General features: G+C 43.3%; 2 protein-coding genes across 2 annotated transcripts; one reads left to right on the top strand and one right to left on the bottom strand.

The window, feature by feature from the left end:
• Positions 1 to 6,777: 6,777 nt before the first annotated feature.
• On the top strand, positions 6,778 to 13,937 carry gnb3a (guanine nucleotide binding protein (G protein), beta polypeptide 3a). Its single transcript, XM_063198841.1, has 8 exons — positions 6,778 to 6,915; positions 7,546 to 7,691; positions 10,154 to 10,217; positions 10,443 to 10,605; positions 11,168 to 11,234; positions 11,420 to 11,621; positions 11,877 to 12,093; positions 12,779 to 13,937. Exons 1-8 carry the CDS (start codon positions 6,859 to 6,861, stop codon positions 12,883 to 12,885), a joined length of 1,023 nt encoding a protein of 340 aa, XP_063054911.1. The 5' UTR covers positions 6,778 to 6,858; the 3' UTR covers positions 12,886 to 13,937.
• Positions 13,938 to 14,031: 94 nt separating this feature from the next.
• cdca3 (cell division cycle associated 3) lies at positions 14,032 to 19,405 on the bottom strand. The gene is made up of 6 exons (XM_063198840.1): positions 19,196 to 19,405; positions 18,383 to 18,538; positions 18,037 to 18,148; positions 16,627 to 17,820; positions 16,345 to 16,424; positions 14,032 to 14,743 (listed from the first exon to the last, which is right to left on the bottom strand). The coding sequence occupies exons 2-6, from the start codon at positions 18,518 to 18,520 to the stop codon at positions 14,648 to 14,650; spliced, it is 1,620 nt and encodes a 539-aa protein (XP_063054910.1). The 5' UTR covers positions 18,521 to 18,538; positions 19,196 to 19,405; the 3' UTR covers positions 14,032 to 14,647.
• Between the last annotated feature and the right edge of the window lie 152 nt (positions 19,406 to 19,557).

Genomic DNA, 19,557 nt, shown 5'->3' with positions numbered 1-19,557 from the left:
AGGTTAATACAGCCTGTCCCATTAACAAACACCAGGAACGAGGGATGAGGTGGAGGAGGAGGAGGAGGAGGGGTGGTGGATGACATGCTCAGCTTTTCAGTACATTAACACTGATGGAGGGGAGGGAGACAGAGGAGCAGGACTGCTGACAGCTTTGACCGGGCCCGGGACAAAGTGATCTGAAAGGCCCCCTCATCTCAATACATACAATGTAATGGGGACCCAATTCTGCCCCCCTCTCTCTCCCTGGGCCCGGGACAACTGACCCCTTTATCACCCCTTGTCAGCTCCCTTGCAGAGGAGGCACGTGGTGGAAGGCGAGGGTGGGGGCAGAGCACAGTTGGCTGGCTGGTGAGCATGACGGCAAAAGAGTGGGGCAGAAAGTGAGATTACAGCTAATCCCTCATAAATGAGGACATTTGTTTATGAAGCTTAAAAAAACTCCTCCATTTAGAATATGGAATAATAATCCACAAGAAATCATTTTAATCATTCTTAGTCTGCCACTAGGCCTATCCACCCCCCTCTACACACACACACACACACACACACATACCAACACCACTGTACCTCTGCTCCGTCTCCACGTTATTAACCCTCCCATTAAAGCGTCCCAGCTCTCCAAGTGGCCTACAGCACACAACCGGCATCAAACACAGTCAAGTCAAGTACGTAGTGTTTGCATCATACATAACACTCACGCCGGCTAGAAACGCCTCCGCTGCTGCTCTATAATCTGACCAGAGCCCATGCTGATGGCCCTACAGTGGAACTAATGGATGATAATGAAGTATTTGCTCTCTTGCGTCACTTTTGCGCCACCGCTTTCTGCGGTTACAAAATCGCTGAAATCCTCCATTAAGTGGATAGAATGCGCTGCTTGACGGAATCTACGCACTAAAGCAAAGCGCATCTTCGGTAATTTGCGCAAAGGCCAGGCTCACCTGATTTGTCCAACAGCCAGCAGTAATGTGTCACTAGTGTATGGTCAATCCTGTACCCTTCTAATGACATCACATGCTTATGTAAACCAGGGCGCAGCAAGGCGTCATGCCATGATGCTGAACAAGGCTAAAACGACCGTGTGCTACTAGACACAGCCCTGGTTTTACCAATACTCCACTTTAGGACTTAAGCTCTTGTTCAGTAGATTTCAGTGTGTGCACATCAGTTTATCGTGAACCCCCACCATCACTCAGAACCCCCCCCAACACTTCATATGTGGATAATGCTGTCTGTCTGTGTTTTAAGAGGCTGTGTCTGTCATCCGGTTCATCATGAACATAAAGACATAAAGAGCATAGATAGACTCAGTTGCATCTGAGCAGCCTCTGAGGGGATAAGCTTGAGGGATTGCACCCTAAATCACCAGCAGTACAGTAACAACAATAACAGCAAAACAGCCTTAGGCCACTTCTCTCTCTATCTCTCTGTGTGTCATTGTGCAGTCAAGCGTAAGAGAAGCCTCCATCACATAGCTGTAGTGGCCATGTGGCATACAGGGCACTTACCTGGTGGACTGTTGATGATTTTGGCCTGTTCCTCCCCTCAATGTAGAGCAGGGATGTCAAACTCAGGCCCGGGGGCCAAATTTGGCCCGCGGAGCCATTTTATTCGGCCCGCGAGATCATTTCAAATGTGTATTTACAGTTGGCCCACATACACCATTAATGTACACCGTAACACAACTTGAACATGAAATTTACTGTATCACAGAATGTGCAGACACATTTGAAACAGACAAATATGGTGGGAAAGAGTGTATGTGAAATGTAACTATGACTATGAAGTGCATGCATGCACAATTTTAGTCCGTTTTTAAAAATAATTGTTGAGTTCGGCCCGCGACTTCTTTCCAGATTTTGATTTTGGCCCTCAGTCAATTTGAGTTTGACACCCCTGGTGTAGAGTATCAGTCCTCATGCTGCCACAGTTGACCTGTCTGAGTCAGATTTAAATATTAATTTTGCCTGTTGTGGTCAAAATAGCTCATAATAGATGACTAAAAATATTGCCACAGGCTTGGCCTAAAATGCCCGGCCTGATTTTTTTGTCCCAGCCCAGTCCCGCTCCATCATCTGCCTCTCTCTCTCCCCACCAGATTATAATCCTCATCTATCTGTGCCCACTGTTCCACCCCCCCGGCCCCTTACTAAATCCCATGAGGAGAGGAGGGCACCTGCTCCCTGCTCAAACACTCTCCGGGGGTGCATGATTGTAATACACTTTTTTTTGTGATCCATCCATTTTTATTAACCCGATGAATGGTGAAACAAGTCCAGAAACCAGAAAGGAAAGTTTGAAGCCATTTGTTGGAATGTCTTAACATTGTTTAAGTCATAACAGGTTTGCCTTTTTGTGCTTTATCTTACTTTGATCTTAGTCAAACCGGTCATTTCTCACAGCCCAACATCTTCCATTTTTTTTGCTTATTAGGATGTTTTATGGTGTGTATGTGTGATTTAAAAAAATAATAATAATGTCATGGCCCAGGCCAAGTTTGAGCACAGTTAGTTAAGCATAGTTAAAGACTAAGCATAGTCAAAGACTGAGAGAATGGCATAACTGAGGAGGAGAGAGTAGCGGAAAAAGAGAGGATATGGAGGAGAGAGAGAGAGAGAGAGAGAGATAGAGAGAGAGAGAGAGAGGGCCTTGTGGTTGACCGGCTACCACCAGGGGATGAAGGGTCACCTAATCTCGACCCCGTGCTCTCCTGGTCTCTCTCCCTGAATTTACACACGCTAATATTAGACCGCTCTTGTGTTTGCAAAACACTGAGCCTTTTTTGACATTTCTGGCAGCTGAGCTATACCATACATAGAAATGTTCTCAAAAGCTGCTTTTTGATGTCCGCCAGTAATCTCTTCTCCATCGCCCACACCAACAGTGCATCATGGAGCAGAGCAGGAAGTTACAGCATCTCTGAGGGTCCAGCATTGTTGTCACGACGATGACAATGATTATTATTATTACTATTATTATGATGTCTAGCCTAGCATAACTCAAAAATGTATCCCTTCATTGCACCTTCAGTCATGCATGTGTGTTAAAAAAAAAATCTGTGGGGTGGACATACTCTATGCATAACAGGGTTCACTGTCTGTTTAGTGTTTTCTTCGTTTCTTTCTCAGGCTGTCCTCTTCATTGTCATCTCTAAGTGTTTGACACCTGTTTGGTGTCACCTGACCCCATGGCCTGGTTCTGTGTGGCTGCCTGCTGTGTTTTTCCCCTACGCAGAACCATCCACACGTTAAACATGTACACACACACACACACACACACACACACACACACACACACACACACACACACACACACACACACACACACACACACACACACACACACACACACACACACACACACACACACACACACACACCATCCTCCCTCCCACTTTTACTCTGTTCATTCCTGGATTTATCCCCTCATCTCTGATCTGCCTTCATCCCTTCCAATCCTCATCCGTTCTTCACAGTGGCAACACAGAGGGAAAGAGAGAAAGAGAGAGAGAGAGAGCCTTAGTGAATGCATGTGTCGGAGACAGAGGCAGATTTCGAACATTGCATATGACAGAAAAACTGAATGAGTGTTGTAGCTGTGGAACCAGGCTAACTGGAGGAACTAAACTTAACGCCAGAAGGTCAAGACCACAGACAGACGTACGCGCGCAGGTGAGTGGTAAAAGCCCAGCTGTGTATTCTTCTTAATCGATCACAAGACTAACCTGAGGCAAATGAATGAAAATGACTCTGGTTAGCATTAGCATTGACGGTAGTTTGAAATTAATATTGGCCTAGTTCTCAAAAATACTATTTACTTCAACTTTTTAAAGTTTGTGAGGAAACGTTTGTGAGGAAACATCACACTGACAACAGCCTGGGTGGAAATGTGTGCTTAGTGTCAATGAACGCTCAGATGGGTGTAGAAACTGTACTTAATTTAACAAAAGAAAATCTGTATGATATAGGCATGCTTGTGAACATAATTTGAAAACACTACCCAAAAGGTCACATCTAATGCATGCTATGACTGGGTGGCAAGGCAAATTATTTCAGAACTCATTGGCAGTTAATATTTTTGTTTATAGCTATTGAAGTTACAGCACTTACAGCAATTCACGATGCTGGAAGATTTCTACATATTGTTCAATTAATTAATTTCTCCGGGAATTGGCAGAGGGTACGTTTTAACCAAAAGTGACAGCTCAATGGACTGTGATGCAATGTAATCTAGTGTAATGTCCTGCCATTTTAATTTGTGGGCTTTGAGTGTCTTGTCCCATTTTGAGCTGCATTTGAAACTATTAAAAAATGAAATCAATTAAATGGCCCTTTGTAAATTAATCTGATGAAAAACAAGGTCATAATGTTAGACCAAGCATTTTGAAATCCCCTTAGTTTGAACATGCTGAAAAATCCAGTATTTCTGCTAGAAGTGGTGCATATTATCAGCTCTTGTGCTGTACAGTACTAAAGTGGTTGTAAACTGTAGATTGCTGCCGTTTGAATCAAGTTCAAAGATGGTCTTTTCAAAATTGTCACAAAATGTCATGAAGAGGGTCAGTAAGTACATTCATCCCATTTTACCATCTGTGTGATAAACAAAAAAAACAATAGCACCCACATGGGGGTTGGGGGTGGGGGTGTTAAAATCATATGACTGGTCTGAGTTTATCACCCTTAACCATCCCCTCTTCTCTCTCTCTCCTTATTCGTGCAGACAGAAAGAGACAGAGAACACACAAACACAAACTTCATCTCTGATGTTTCCACTGCCCACCCCCCCTCTCCCGTATGTGAATTCTTATCCAGATGCAAAGAGCAGTCAGTAATCGGATGAGAGCAGATTTGATTCAAAAGGCTTCCCCTTAAAATGTCAGTAGTGAGGATTTAAATTCACTCACTGGCCTGGCTGGCCTGCCTCACTCTATTTCTAGTCTTCGCCGGCCGGCCAGCCTGCCGAGCAAGCGCTTGGTACCCAAAGCTCTCTCCTCTTCTCCACTATGTTCCTCTTGCTCGTATAATCACCTAAATAAGCACAGGGGCCACGCAGGACAATGCAGCGGACGTCAAGCATGCAGGGGCCTTACTGCAAGTAGCAGGAATAATGATTAAATAAAACTCATTAAGACAGCAGGTCTAACAGTATGTATAATGGGCCTCACTTTAACCAAGGGCCTAGGGTATGCCTCAATCAGTGTTACCAGATGGCAAATGCTGAACTATCGTACAAAAACATCAAAATTATGTTTGTTGGGGTTTTTTTTGGGAGGAAATTATCGTACACAAACCGAATGGTTGTTTAAGTCAGCTGAATGAAATCTCTGAAATGATCATAAACCATGTGTTTTTGATCGTACAGAAGATAAAATTATGGTACGAATGTGATAATTGTCGTACATCTGGCAACACAGGCCTAAATAGAGAAATAAGTCATTATAGCTGTCTTTAAATTAAATAAAGAGATGTGGTTGGTTGGGTGGTTGTTTGGCTGATCAGTCTTTAGGTAAAGCCATCTAATGGGCCTGTGTTTAGTTTAGCACTGGCGCACACAAAACAAATCTCTGCCAGTCATATCATCAGTCCCCTCCCCACCCTCCTTTTCTTAACTCCACAAACAAATAATATGTAAAAGCACTTTGTGTCATGCGAATGCCAGACATTTGCCCAGGCTGGGACCATACGAGCAGCACATAGGCCTGTATTTATCGACTGTGAGAAAGATTTATTTTGTCCACTAAAGGTATGTAGAAAGTTAAGGTAATTCAGAGGCATTACACATATTGTTTTCTTTAGACTAAGTTGTTTAAATTTGGTTGAGTCTTTTTTTGTGTTTAAGTTTTGTTTTGGTGTTTAAGAATGTTTTTAAACAGGTAGTAAAAAAAACCCATCTGAAACAATTTCCCTAATGCTTCAAACGTCATGTTCAAAAGTGCTGGCTAAATGAATTTATGTGTGAGTAGGTTATGTAAGGAACCTGTTCGATGTGATGTCTAGAGTGTATTTTACTTTAGAAATTAAATGATGTTGGAATGCTCCTTTATTTGCCTAACAGGAATCCTACAATACTTTTATCAGGTGTTCACGTATGATCTCATCAGAATTGTATATTTTAGCAATGTTGCTAAGCTTTCCTGTAGTTGTTTGATAAATCAGCTGCCAGTTGAATTGATTGGTTTAAAAGCTTAGTGTAGATGAGAAGTTGCCACCTTTCACAATTACCACCTTTCATGATTGTTATTCAAACACATATATGTATTACGCATATACACCTGTATATTCAACATAACAACAGACGAATATACAGTAATATTTCCTGCAAATATGCTTTTGGGCCCTTAAGTCAGTCTCTAAGGTGGGTATGTGTTGGTCTGTGTAGGTACTTTGTACATGGCTGGTCGTTTAGGAATATTTGCAAAGCACTCTGAGCAGTATTTGAATTGCAAATTTATGCGTGGCAGAAATATGGAGGAAAGGTTAAAGACACGAAGCATGAATATTCAAATCCTTCACAAGATGGCTCACTTCTTACACAATCTGATGTTTTACAGGTGGATAAAACATCCATACAACCACCATATATTTAACTTAAGGTGGGGGTGGGGGGAGCGGGTGAGTCAAAACTGTGTGTTGTAAAAGACAATCAACATTTTCATTATTATTGGGGTGCTTTTGCCCCTCCACCTTTATTTTTTTTTTGGGGGGGGGGGGGGGGTTCTGTTCCCCTTCTAATTCGGCACCTAGGTTTGTACTTAACCCTGTCCTCTCCTTCCTCCACCCAGAGTTCTGCTTCTCACCCTGCCTGCACTTCCTGCCCGCGTCACCTGGTGCCCCCACCTGAAGAGCCCTCGGCATCATGGGAGAAATTGATCAGCTGCGGAAGGAGGCAGAGAGCCTGAAGGATCAGATAACCGTCAGTATGCTCAGTCTGCTCTCCAAAGACCAAGACCAAAACACACACACACACACACACACACACACAGGTTGACCATAATGACTCAGCTGCACCCTACCCTACATTTCTCTCTAAAGGCTCCAAGTACTACATCCATCGCACTGATTACAATTACTAGTTCATTTGAATTTCACATCAAATTTTCATCACTGATATGAAGGAGGTTAACTGATTTTCATGACATCATTTACAGATAGTATGTATTTGACAAAGCCTGTGCTGAAACTCTGTAGGCTTAGGTCTGTCTGCATGTGATAATTTGATCTGGTGTGATCATTCTAATAAGCAGGGCTCTAAATTATATCTTTTTCATCACTAGCCAAAATGGCTAGTAAATGTTAATCTTACTAACCAAACACACACTCACTAATGGGTCATAGTGGCTAGTAAATTTTCTTCCAAACTGAAATTTCACCAGGATTTGGCCGATTGACTGGTGTACATAGTACATGTTCATAGTACAGTATACTATAGGGTATTTTAATGCAGGTATATCATGTAATATAGTATATAATACAATATGTGGTATTTAAGTAAGCGATGGTGAAGGAAACACTAATCTTGGACTCTCATCTGGTTCTTCTGCAGGCCGTCCGTAAAACATTCGCCGACACCACGCTAGAAGAGACCGTGTCCGGGACAGTTCCAGTGAACCGTGTGCAGCTCAAGACCAGGAAGACGCTCAGAGGGCACTTAGCCAAGATCTACGCCATGCACTGGTGCATGGATACCAAGTAAGGCAGCTCTATCCACCCGCAGCAGTACAAACTGCACTCCACTACAGGCAGGCAACCAGCAAAACACCCAATCCACCGTCTCATGACATTCTGCTCTCGTTTGCATGGCCACCTGGGCACATTGTACTAAATAAACTGGTGTTTCTCAACGGGGGTGCTACAGAGGCCTAGGAGGGTGTTCAAGAGGATACAACTGGCGGGTAGAGGGTGCTCAATTGCCATTGTAGTCCATTAGTCCATTTTATTTTTTAATACTAAGGGGGGCATCGTTGAGGTCACGGGAGCATTGGGAGGCTTATGATGAAGACAAAGACGGTTGAGAACCACTGTACTAAACCAGAGAGATTTTAAGGGTATAACGAGAGACTCATAATTTTTCCAGGTGGTACAGCACTCTAGGGACGCCAACGGAGGAGTGCAGACTCCATTCAGAATGAATGGGCTGGGCTCTCCCGATAGCACCTCTAGGTGAACTGCACTGCAGGCATGGGTAAAATAGGGAGTGGGGAGGCTGTATGTAAACCGGCTGTGACTAAAGCATTAAGGGGCTCAGTGAATTATCTCTGCCTCTCTCCAATTGCACACAATGACGCTGAGAGGTCGGTATCTGCCACGCGTAAGGTGCGATAAGATCTGCCCCGTCATGCTGCGAGAGTTCAAATGGATTTGTTGGTACTTGGCTGTCTTTAATAGGATGAGATGGCAGGGCTTGATGTCTTTACCCCTAAAGCCAAATCACTCTGAGAGACCATATCGTGGCTGTTACATGGACAACTGGCAAGGAACTCTGGTCATCTATTACTTGAAATATAATATATAAGTCTGATTCTACGATTCGGGTGCGCTTTTAAGTCCATGGATTTTATTTGCCAATTCCACTAACTATTAACGACATCCAATGATGTTTTGGACATTAGCACACATTTATCTTTCATATAATACAGAAAGTGAAGACATAACATTATTTTCCTCTGCAAGAATGAATATTTTATACTGGTTTTTGGACGTTTTCATGCCGTCCTCGTTTTCCAAATGTCAGATTCAGTCTTCCTATTAGCATGTAAAAAACCTTGTTTTGTCCAAGATCATTGCAAATGTTGATTCACGGTAGTTATCACAATATGACAAAACTGTTAAAAAGTCTATTGTGCTTTCCATTATGCATTAAATTGGCCATTTTCTGTGCGTCCCAGAAAACTGTGTTAACCGTGTCACACACTGAAATCCCTGCCATAAATCAGTAAGGGTTTGGTCCTCAGTCCTCTGACCAACGCCATAAAATGTCATTACCTCTTTGGGTGGTGATGTGAAGACTGTTTTTTGAGTTTTGAGTTCACCTCTTCCATAATTTAATTCATTATTTTTTATGGTCTTAGAGCGGGAAAATTGCCTGTCAACCGTATTCTCAACATAATCACAAGAACCTGAATTAGAAATCAAAAGTAGAAAAACACAGACCAAGTGTACAAAGACATGAATTGATTAAGGTGTTTTGGTGGAAGCTCTGAGGTTTTCAGCTAGCACAACACCCTGAAAATGGCTGAAATGTCAAGCGGTGTCACCGTCAACTGTGTTACGCATCAGCTATGACAGTTGAGGCCGAGTATGTTTTTGCCAATTTATCTCCATATTGATGGACAAACAAACAAAATCATTTGTGTTTTAGGGAGATGGGTTTGTCTGCTCTGTTTTTTCTCCTAAAAAAGTGCAGACTTGTTCCCCTGCTCTGTTGACTGTAACACAGTTGAGTAACAAAGTTGACTGTTTTGAAAGTGTTTTTGTGCTATTGGTCTCTTATGTGATGAAAAGAATCCTATGAACAGATATTATCTCTGGAGAGGCGAGTCTTGTGTAAGGAGGGTGACTAAATTCAAATCAGACGTTACAGCAATTTTTAATGAAAAATAGTGCCAGTCTGTATCACAGTGAATCATAAAATCCTACTTATGAAGCTCAACGATCACATTTTCCATATCAGTTACGTGGATTAATGACAACATTGTTGTTAATGGACATAAGAACTTTCAAACATATGTTGTTTCAATTGTGTAGTATTTTTATATATGCTTGAAATGACATAGTATTTGTCCATAACACTGTTGACAAAATAATCAAGCAAATGTTCGCTTTCATTAAAATATTTCACAAATTATTTAAGATTAAGCTTGCCAATTTGTTTGTTTGGAAATTTAAATGTATACACTATAGAAACATCTAGGTCATTTAAAAAAAATGAAAATACAGATAATTGACATTTTGCTTTTGCCAAAAGCGCACTCGAAACGTAGAATCAGTCATAAATGTTTCATTCTATAACAAAATACCGTATTCCTACTTTAAAACTACTATTGTTTGTTTGTTACAGTAATTGTCTGACAAAAACACACAATAGTAACAAACAATTTATTGTTTAATAGTTTGTCTGTTTAAGGCTCATTTGTCTCGTTTGTCTCTTTTAGGCTGTGTGTTAGCGCATCACAGGATGGCAAACTGATAGTTTGGGACACCATAACCACCAACAAGGTAAGATGACCGGGAATAAACAGAGATATAGTCGCTAGATACAATCTCTGGAAGAAAGCAGCTCATGTCCCCATGGCAACAAAGACTCAATGACCTGAAATTCTAAAGTGTTCTGTACATGTTATTCAACCTTATCGTAGGTCTCTACCTCTATTCATTAGTTGTGTTTAAAATTACCCATTGGGAACAACCCTGCCCTGTCTGACTTGATGTCAACCTCCACAGGTCAGTGCCATCCCCCTCAAGTCATCATGGGTAATGACGTGTGCGTACGCTCCATCTGGGAACTTGGTGGCATGTGGCGGCCTGGACAACATGTGCTCCATCTACAACCTCAAGGGCAAGGACGGCAATGTCAAGGTCATGCGCGAGTTAGCATCACACACAGGTGAGAAACCTTACAGTGCTACTACACAGCAAAAATGCAGTGTTAACTTAACACTTAAGAGAATTAATTTAACATATTCTAGATTGAATTTGGTTCCAGAGTACTTAGAGTGTTGAATCAGTACTGCATTTTTTTACTGACAGGTAGTATTTGATGTAAACAGTCTTTACATGGCCCAATATCAACAAGACAGAACATGTTATGTGAATAATAATAAATCCTACTCTGATCTAGCCTGATTATCATTGACTTTCAAATCTCTTCGAGACTTGGTCTGACCAAGAGCATAGCGATTAACATTTCCTAAACGGAATAGTTGACCCGCCTCCCTAGGTTTGCCACTGGCTGACTGGTTTCCAACAAAGTGGGTGGAGTTCCCGATTTTTCGGAAGATCAGAAATAATATTTACATTGCTCTTAGCCTGACTAGAAGCAATGCCGGGGGTGCTGCATCACTAGGAGGGCATGGCCTGGCTAACTCTGATCACTTTTGAATCTCTTGCCAAAGAGATTCAGAAAGGTATCAGGTGATAAATGTTTCCATTTTGTTTCTGTTGCCTAGGCTACCTCTCCTGCTGTCGTTTCGTAAGTGACAGTGAGATCATCACCAGCTCTGGCGACTGCACATGGTAATAACTAAATTAAGAGACATTAGGCCACACTATGGGTTTTGGGCGTCCCATCGGGACCATTAATTAACCCCAATAAACCAACCTGATGATCATTTTGAAACACCTGTGATTACTCAATGACATAAATAAATAGCACAGGGTTAACCTATTTCTCTCATTCAAATTACTTTTGTGTGTCTCAGCATCTTGTGGGACATAGAGACAGGAACGGAGAAGACCACCTTTGCAGGCCACCTGGGAGACTGCATGTCTCTCGGCATGGCTCCAGACTTCAAGACCTTCATCTCAGGGGCCTGCGACTACACAGCCAAACACTGGGACATTCGAGATGGAAACTGTACCCACACCTTCAGTGGACATGAGAGTGACGTCAATGCCATTGGGGTGAGCAGTAATCCAGTTCCCTATTCTAATCCTATGACAGCATACAGCATACGGAGCATACAGTATTTATTACAGTACAGTGGTACACATAACCGTTGCACAGCACAGACATACAGTGTTCTCATTGGTGCTGTATATATTATTCTCCAGGCCATGTCCAACACACTAATATGAGACACAGATATAATAACATTTTGACATTATCTCTGATAAAAAAGGTTTGTTTCCCTGTCCTTCCTTTCCTTTACCCTTCAGTTCTTCCCCAATGGTAACGCCATCCTCACTGGTTCGGATGACGCCACCTGTAGGCTGTACGACCTGAGGTCTGACCAGGAGCTGATCACCTACCAGGACTCCAGCATCATGTGCGGCGTCACCTCTCTAGCGCCATCTCTGTCTGGGAGGATCATCCTCGCCGGCTATGACGACTTCAACGTCAACATCTGGGACTCGCTGAAGGCGGAGAGAGTCGGTAAGTTGGCGAGAAAAAAAGGGCAAAAACGTGAATGAAATATCATCACTTCTTTGCTTAATAGTAACCAGCTTCTTGGAATACTCCTCTGGTCTTGGTTGGGGTACCAAGGACATGTTGTATACCATACCAAGATGGTATGGTACATAGTCCTAGTGTGTATGGCAGTGGTTTCCAATCAGAGGCGGACTTTCCATTAGGCAAACCTAGGCAAATGCCTAGGGCCCCGCCCAAATCTGTCCTCCATAGGGGCCCCAACTATCTCAACAGTTGCAGGAAACACACAAAAAAGAAGGCTTTGTCATTTGCGCAAAGTAATCGAAGATATATGTAATTCAAAACACTTAAATAACACTGAAACATAGAATTTTATGTCCATATAATGTCTTTTTAGGGCCCCATGTTGATATTTTGCCAAGGGGCCCAAATTGGCTAGATCCGCCCCTGCCAATCATTTTCCCCTAAGGGCCAAATTATGAGGCGCAAATGAGGCTGAGGGCCAAACAAATTGCCCGACCGTATGGCCACAGATAGCACACATACCGTATGTTTTCATTTGTTCCAACCTCATGGTGGGCCCAATATTTGCCATGCCCGGGCCGCATCTGGTCTGCGATTTGGAGAACACTGGTGTATGAAGCCTGCACACCAGTCTCAGAACTGTATCGTCTCTCTTCTCCATCAGGTACGCTGGCAGGCCACGACAACAGGGTGAGCTGCAATGGAGTGTCATCCGATGGAATGGCCTTCTGCACAGGATCCTGGGACAGCTTCCTGAAGATATGGAACTGAAGAACCTCCAAACACTCAAGAAAGAGACCATAACAACACATGCTGGACGCAGCAGTTAGATGATGACAATTAGGGTGGGGTTGGGGGAATGAGATTAGAAGAGATAGTTAGAAAAATGCTGATTTAAAATGGTCCGTAAAAGAGTGAGTTCTGCTGTGCCAAGTCCTACTAAAGGCAGGACATAGGGGGAAAGTAAAAGTGGAGTTCAAACATCTTTTCTCCTTTGCACCTGGAAGAGTGAGTTGTCATGGAGACACATTACGCAGCAAACACAAGCTTTGGGCCGGCTTTATATTTGCTGGTGAATTTGTTGTCAATGCTGTTGATTTCTGAAGGAATTTGGTAGGATTTAGAAAGACTTTCAAAAGGTAGTTCCAACCCTCGTCATGCTTCACAAACACTAGGCATACTCCCTGTAGCACATACTAGTGCTTTAACAGGGGCTGTCAAATCGTTAAGCAACTTTTGTGGAAGAAACTTACAAATGCACTCATGTAGTTTCACACAGAAATGATCACTTTTCTATTCAGTGCAATGTTTGGGAGCAGTGTGTGTAGCTGTTGCACGATTGAAGCAACATTGTTATAGGTTTTCCTCATTAAAATGTAGTGGCTAGAGTAGTTTTCCTTTCACTTTGTAGAATAGATCGAATTGTATGAACCCCCTGTCCACATGCATATACACACACTAATAAAAGTGGTCACCACTCAGACAGGTCAAGCTTGGTAAGAACAAAGACGATGTTGGCAAATTTAGTGAACTAGTGTAGAATACGTGGATTTGCTTCATTTTACTGACCATTAAAATATCCAGTTTATAGAATCACCCTCACATGTGATTAGAATATTTCTGCATACTTTGACATTTAAATTCCAGGACAAGCATTTCAGTTTTCAATACTCCACCACAATGCATCAAACTGCTTGAATTAACCGTCAAGAGAATACTTTTAGTTAAAGTCTTATTCACTTGGTTTGTCATCTCATACTCACATTTGCCTGGACTTTCAATGGCCTTCTTTAAAACATGTTTCATTCATAAAAGCATGTGTGGCAACTTTCTTAAACGTCTTTCTAATAAACACAGATGATTGCTGTAGAAAACCCATCTTGTTGTGTTTTGTTTATTATGAAATTGACAACAACATTTTAAAATTGACAGCTTTTATTTACATTGAAATTAGCAAACAAAGCACAGAGTCGTTTAAGAGACGAGACAGTTTTAAAGAAGTAGGAAAAAAGGACGGTTTTGTCTGTACATCCTGAGCTCACAGAATTCCGTGGAATGAACACAGACCTTTGGGACACAAAATCTGTCAGTTTCACAGATTTTGTCAATGTTCTGTGCTATGGTCACGGTCAAGTGTGTTCGTGATGGACTCATTGAAGTGCTTTCTATATTCCCACCACACTTAGAGAAATGCCTTTTCCAATTGGTTGATGGGATATAAAATTCTTGTACTGAACGAAAGAACACTAGCAGTACAAGTTGTGCTCAGACAAAAACGATCCCTAACCCCAACCCGTCACTAAGAAATGTTTGAGAAATTAGAAAACACAAGACTGTAGTAACTGCTGTGTGAATAGAGAAAGCACTTCTGTGACCATAGCATGGAACTTTGGCGAAATCAGTGAAAATGACCGATTTCGTGTCCCAAAGGCCTCTGTCCATTCCACAGAATTCTGTGAGATCTTGTTGGTACGTTAAAAACACATATATGTGAAGTATTTACAATGTATTGAGTATTTCCATGTAGTGCAATCTATCGCTGATTCTCCTTGTTCATCGACTGGATGAGAGCTCGTCTGTCCAGCTGCCCAATTCGCTGTCTGTCTGGGGTGGAGATCTTCAGCTTCATCTAGAACGGGGACAAACAAGATACATTGAAGATATTGACTGATACATGGAAAACTGTCCTGAGAAAACTCCTTGCGTGACAGAGGATAGTATTCAAAACCTGATCGGTAAGATGAATATAGTTGTGCCAGATATGACAGCTGAGGAGGGAATGGTTCATGAGGAGTTTCTTTTGGGATCAATGAGTGTGTTACAATATGCGACCTTGCCTCCTCCACTTGTGCTTGTCTCCTCGTACCAGGAAGTAAGATGTCATGATGACCACAGCATTATATTTCAATATCTTGCAAAAGCTCAATTGTAAAGCCTTCTTCTCATTTGCAATTGGGATGGTGAATGAAAAACAGTCCCTCACAAGTTGTTGTGGCTAGGCTGACAGCTGGGAAACTTAATCGTTTTCTCCACGGAGGAGGGGCCAGGAAGTGGGGCGAGGAGACAAGCACAAGTGGAGGAGGCAAGGTCGCATATTGTGACGTACACAATGAGGTCCTAAGCTCCCATCCTATGACAGCCATGCCCCTTCAGGAAAATGGTCGGAGTTCAATGGGAAAATCACAGCCATTAGGAGGCCGAGGTTGATCCCACTTTTGTTGCATTGGTGACACATGCTACCCTTCATCTTGGTTTACCATATTGAACATTTTTGGTTGCGCTAGGGGTGGGCAATATGACTATATTAAATCATGAAATCAAATGAGTCATGAGTCTCGAATCCGCCAAAGTGGAGAAATCGAGTAGATAGTCTTGCAGTTGGATGTTTATCATCAGTATCAGAGTGATATCTACTCACTTAGTGTTGTTGTCTTCATTCTTTACATTGTATTTCAATTTCAATCAGTGTGATTGCATTTAATTAATGGCCAGTTACAAATTGCATTGCACATAAAATATCTGTTTTTGATCATGATAAAAAAAAATCTGAATCAAGATTTTATGTTAAAAAAAAATCATATGACATTCATATGAATTAAGTTCATTATGTCTAACTGTTTAACTTAAACACTTAGTGGTTTCTTTTGCCTTAAGACATGTAAAAGTTTTTATCTTTTACCTGACATGTTTCGACGGTGTTACTTCCGTCTTCATCAGAGGGTCACTGTGATGTTGATGAGTGACGTGCTTTAAAAACAGCTGATGTTGTTGTGGAGGTGTGTCCTCCCTGCCAATAATGACAGGTTGGTCACACCTCCTGCTGTTAGAGTTGTCCTCTTAGGACACACACCTGGACCACCATCCTAAGAGGACAACTCTAACAGCAGGAGGTGTGACCAACCTGTCATTATTGACAGGGAGGACACACCTCCACAACAACATCAGCTGTTTTTAAAGCACGTCACTCATCAACATCACAGTGACCCTCTGATGAAGACGGAAGTAACACCGTCGAAACATGTCAGGTAAAAGATAAAAACTTTTACATGTCTTAAGGCAAAAGAAACCACTAAGTGATCATATGACATTTCTGCCATATCGCCCACCCCTAGGTTGTGCCTTGCTCCACTCAAGGAATGACATGTGGTGCTTGGAAGACCACATTCATCTGGCCAGAGTCAGGATGTAGTACCCCCACCCTGAAGCTTGTTTATGCATGCTGCACATTACCTGCGAGGCATTCTCACGAGGGGAATTGGTCTCCCGGAGAAGCTGCAGGGGAGAACGTCCCTCGCCGCCAAGCGTTTTACCTGCAAGCAAAACCAAGAAGACACATGAGCGAACATATTGATAGAAGACCCCTATACAAAAGCAAAACATTTGTAGGTTTAAAAAAAACAAAAAATGAAGTAAGTAAGTAAGTAAATAAATAAAGGCTGAACCTCACAATATTACTGTTAATCCACCATCATATCCAATAATGCAGTAGTTTGGGGTGGATGGGCCACGTACCTTTGTGCTTCTGCTTCATGCTCACGCTCAAGCCCTTCGCGTTTGTGTTCTCGGACGATTTCTTTGAAGCGAGCGGTGATGAGGAGCTGCCTTTACCACGCCCTTGCATACTTCTGGGCTTAATGCCCGTTGCTCCAAAGCCAACGCCCAGCCACTGGGGCTTGAACACCACCTGGCTCGGGCTCTTGGTGTCAAAGGTGGGGCACCGGATGCCAGTGGGAGCAGCAGCTGCCTGAGCTTGTGGCTGTGGCTGGACTGCATCAGCTGGGAGAGGTAGAGTGGCCACCTCGCTAGTCTTCAGGGTGCTGGGTGGCTCTGGAATGGCCTCCGATTCCCTGGTGAGCTCTGGCTGAGGTGGTGGTGACGATGACTCTTCAAAGACCTCTGCCTCTGGAGAAGCCTCAACCTCAGGGACGGTCTCGATCACAGGGGCCTCAGATTTGGGGGCGGGCTCTTCTTCCACTAGGGCGGCTGCGATCATGGGGATCTCCAACTCTGCAAGGGTTTCCTCCACTAGGGTGGCCGCAATCGAGGGGATCTCCAACTCGGCAACGGTCTCGACCACCGGGATCTCCATCTCTGGGACGGTTTCTTCCACAGCGACCTCCGGCTCCGCGGTCGTCTCCAATACTGCAATCTCCTCTACTATTGGGGGTGGGGAGAGCGGCGTGGCGGGCTCAACACGGACCTCCGGGAGGGCGTAGGCATGATCCACATGGTCCTGCTGCTCACCAACTGCAATCTCACTAAGAGTCGGGACATGATGGTGGCCATCATTCTCTTCCTCCGCGTCACATATCTGGGACGGGTGTACGCCATTGTGGCAGGTGAGCAGGCTCAGGCTGAGCTCCCTCTTCAGAGGACAGGAGTCCTCGACCACCAACGCATCCTCCGCCTCCTCTAGGGAGAGTTCGGCACGCACCTCCGTCTCCTCCCCGATCAACACAAACGGGCTGCCGACCAGAGAGCCGTAGCCCTGAGAGGGGGTGTACACGTCGGCAACAGTGGTGACATCATTCCCGCAGCGGTCCATGGATGGGTGAGGGGTGAGAAGCGGCTCCGTGCTGCCCACTTCTTCCACAGGCAGGTCGACACGTTTAGTGAATGTGACACGAGGAAGACCGGGATCTTCCTCCACGGTGGATTCGTTCATAAAAAGCATGCCCAGGCGACGAGCAAAGGAACTGACCGTCACTAGAAGAGAAATGAAAGAGACAGTTCTTAGGTAAAAGGCATTACACACTGGAACACAATAAGCTTACATGAAGAGGAATTAAAGCATTTCCACTATGTAGAAATCTTTTGTCTTGTTTAAGAAGTTTTTTTGTTTTGCAATCAAATATACTGCAGCAGCCTAGAGAAGCCATGAAAACCTCACATCAAGACAATGAAAAGTAACAAAAGTCTTACCGCTCATGCTATCCTTCAGCGGAGTGCGTGAGATGCCATGTGTTGGTGAACGGGGGTCCGTGCTCACTGCAGATGCAGTAGGTTCCGCCGGAGCTTTGGAAACTGCACCAGTCTGCAAAAATAAATGTATTACAGTTACAGTCACGCCTCAGTGCAACATTTCGCAGCAAATGCAACATGTTCCTTGTTTGACAGGTGGCGTCAGAGACCGACTCCTATGCATGTGCTTGCCATGCCATCCTGTTGGTTCACTGACATCCTCTACCCATCCATACAGGCTATGGATGCCATCAGACCCAATCTGGAAGAATGTGAACTAAGTAAGTACAGAGTACATGCAGCTCACCTGAATTGGGGTTCGGTCAATGCCTGTTGTTGGTGAGCGGGGGTCAGCAAGCTCGGCCAAACGTTGGTTTTTAATGCGAAGCTGTGGGTCTGGCTTAGGTGTTGACACCGTTGCCACCTTGCTCTCGCTGGATCCCATGCTTCAGTTTAAATTAACCTTAAAAACAAAATGAGTAGAAAACAATGAACATTTAAATTTATGTAGGCCGCAGACACGCTGCTGTTTGACCTCACGTGATAAGGGCCTGCTCCATTCAAAATCTAACGTAGTACGCAGACACGGCACACATGACAAACAGAGCATAGTGTTCTAGGTAGGCCTAGATGTTGACGTTGGTGTTCTCGGTCCATCATATTGGCATTGGTTTTCATTTTGCCAGCAACCTAGTAAGCGAACAAGGTGAAGTAGACGGCACGATTCGCTCAAAGTGAAACCATGCAGTGTAGCCAACAAGTTAACACCCTTTCGATTTTGAAACTGTGACTAGACAAATTAATCCATAGATACAAGAAACGTTTTCTCGGATAATTATTCCTAGTAATCAAACGAAACTCTAGGCAGTTATTATTATTTGATGTCTAGCGAAGTAACAACATGCTAACAGCAATCACAAAACAAAAACATTTGAGACACCGACCAAAAGTGGACGTATCTATGCCAACACATGAAATATTTCCACGCAGCCACTCATTTCAAAAGCACCATGGTGGTTATATACATTTTCCTACCCGGACAAGTACTCACCGACAGTACTTTTGTTAGGTCGGATAGAGCAAACGAAGGATATAATTCGCTAACGTTTATTTCACTTACCAAAATGTCTGGAGATGCACCCTTTTAGCTTCCGTTTCACTGTTTGTTTCAATAATCGCGATGTTGGAGATTTGTAGACGTTGCTCCTCTAAATTTACTTACTAATTTAGCAACTTAACTAAAGTTAGACAATGTTAGTGTTATGGAGTTAGCCCTACCTGCAGCCAGCTACTGAAGTTCCTGAAAACAAACTCGGGGCATTTAAATGGAGTAATGCTGCACCATGTTTTCGGCTACATTCAAATAGTCCAATCACTGAGCAATTTGAAGTTCCCGCCTTCCGTTTTCGGATTGGCTACATTCGCTGATACATTGGACGAGGGCGGGGTTGCAACTGTTTGAAATACGGGCCAATCAGGCAT

The sequence above is a fragment of the Engraulis encrasicolus genome, chromosome 5, assembly GCF_034702125.1.
Source record: "Engraulis encrasicolus isolate BLACKSEA-1 chromosome 5, IST_EnEncr_1.0, whole genome shotgun sequence".
Lineage (NCBI taxonomy): Eukaryota > Metazoa > Chordata > Actinopteri > Clupeiformes > Engraulidae > Engraulis > Engraulis encrasicolus.
This window is presented reverse-complemented; position numbering and strand designations above follow the sequence as displayed.

Excerpts from the sequence above, each read along its gene's own strand:
- gnb3a (XM_063198841.1), top strand. The coding sequence starts at position 6,859 with ATGGGAGAAATTGATCAGCTGCGGAAGGAGGCAGAGAGCCTGAAGGAT. Across the intron at positions 11,622-11,876 it reads GTGACGTCAATGCCATTGGG|TTCTTCCCCAATGGTAACGC; the intron begins GTGAGCAGTAAT and ends TTTACCCTTCAG. Across the intron at positions 12,094-12,778 it reads GCTGAAGGCGGAGAGAGTCG|GTACGCTGGCAGGCCACGAC; the intron begins GTAAGTTGGCGA and ends CTTCTCCATCAG.
- cdca3 (XM_063198840.1), bottom strand. The coding sequence starts at position 18,520 with ATGGGATCCAGCGAGAGCAAGGTGGCAACGGTGTCAACACCTAAGCCA. Across the intron at positions 17,821-18,036 it reads GCTGAAGGATAGCATGAGCG|TGACGGTCAGTTCCTTTGCT; the intron begins GTAAGACTTTTG and ends TTTCTCTTCTAG. Across the intron at positions 14,744-16,344 it reads CTCGTGAGAATGCCTCGCAG|ATGAAGCTGAAGATCTCCAC; the intron begins GTAATGTGCAGC and ends TCCCCGTTCTAG.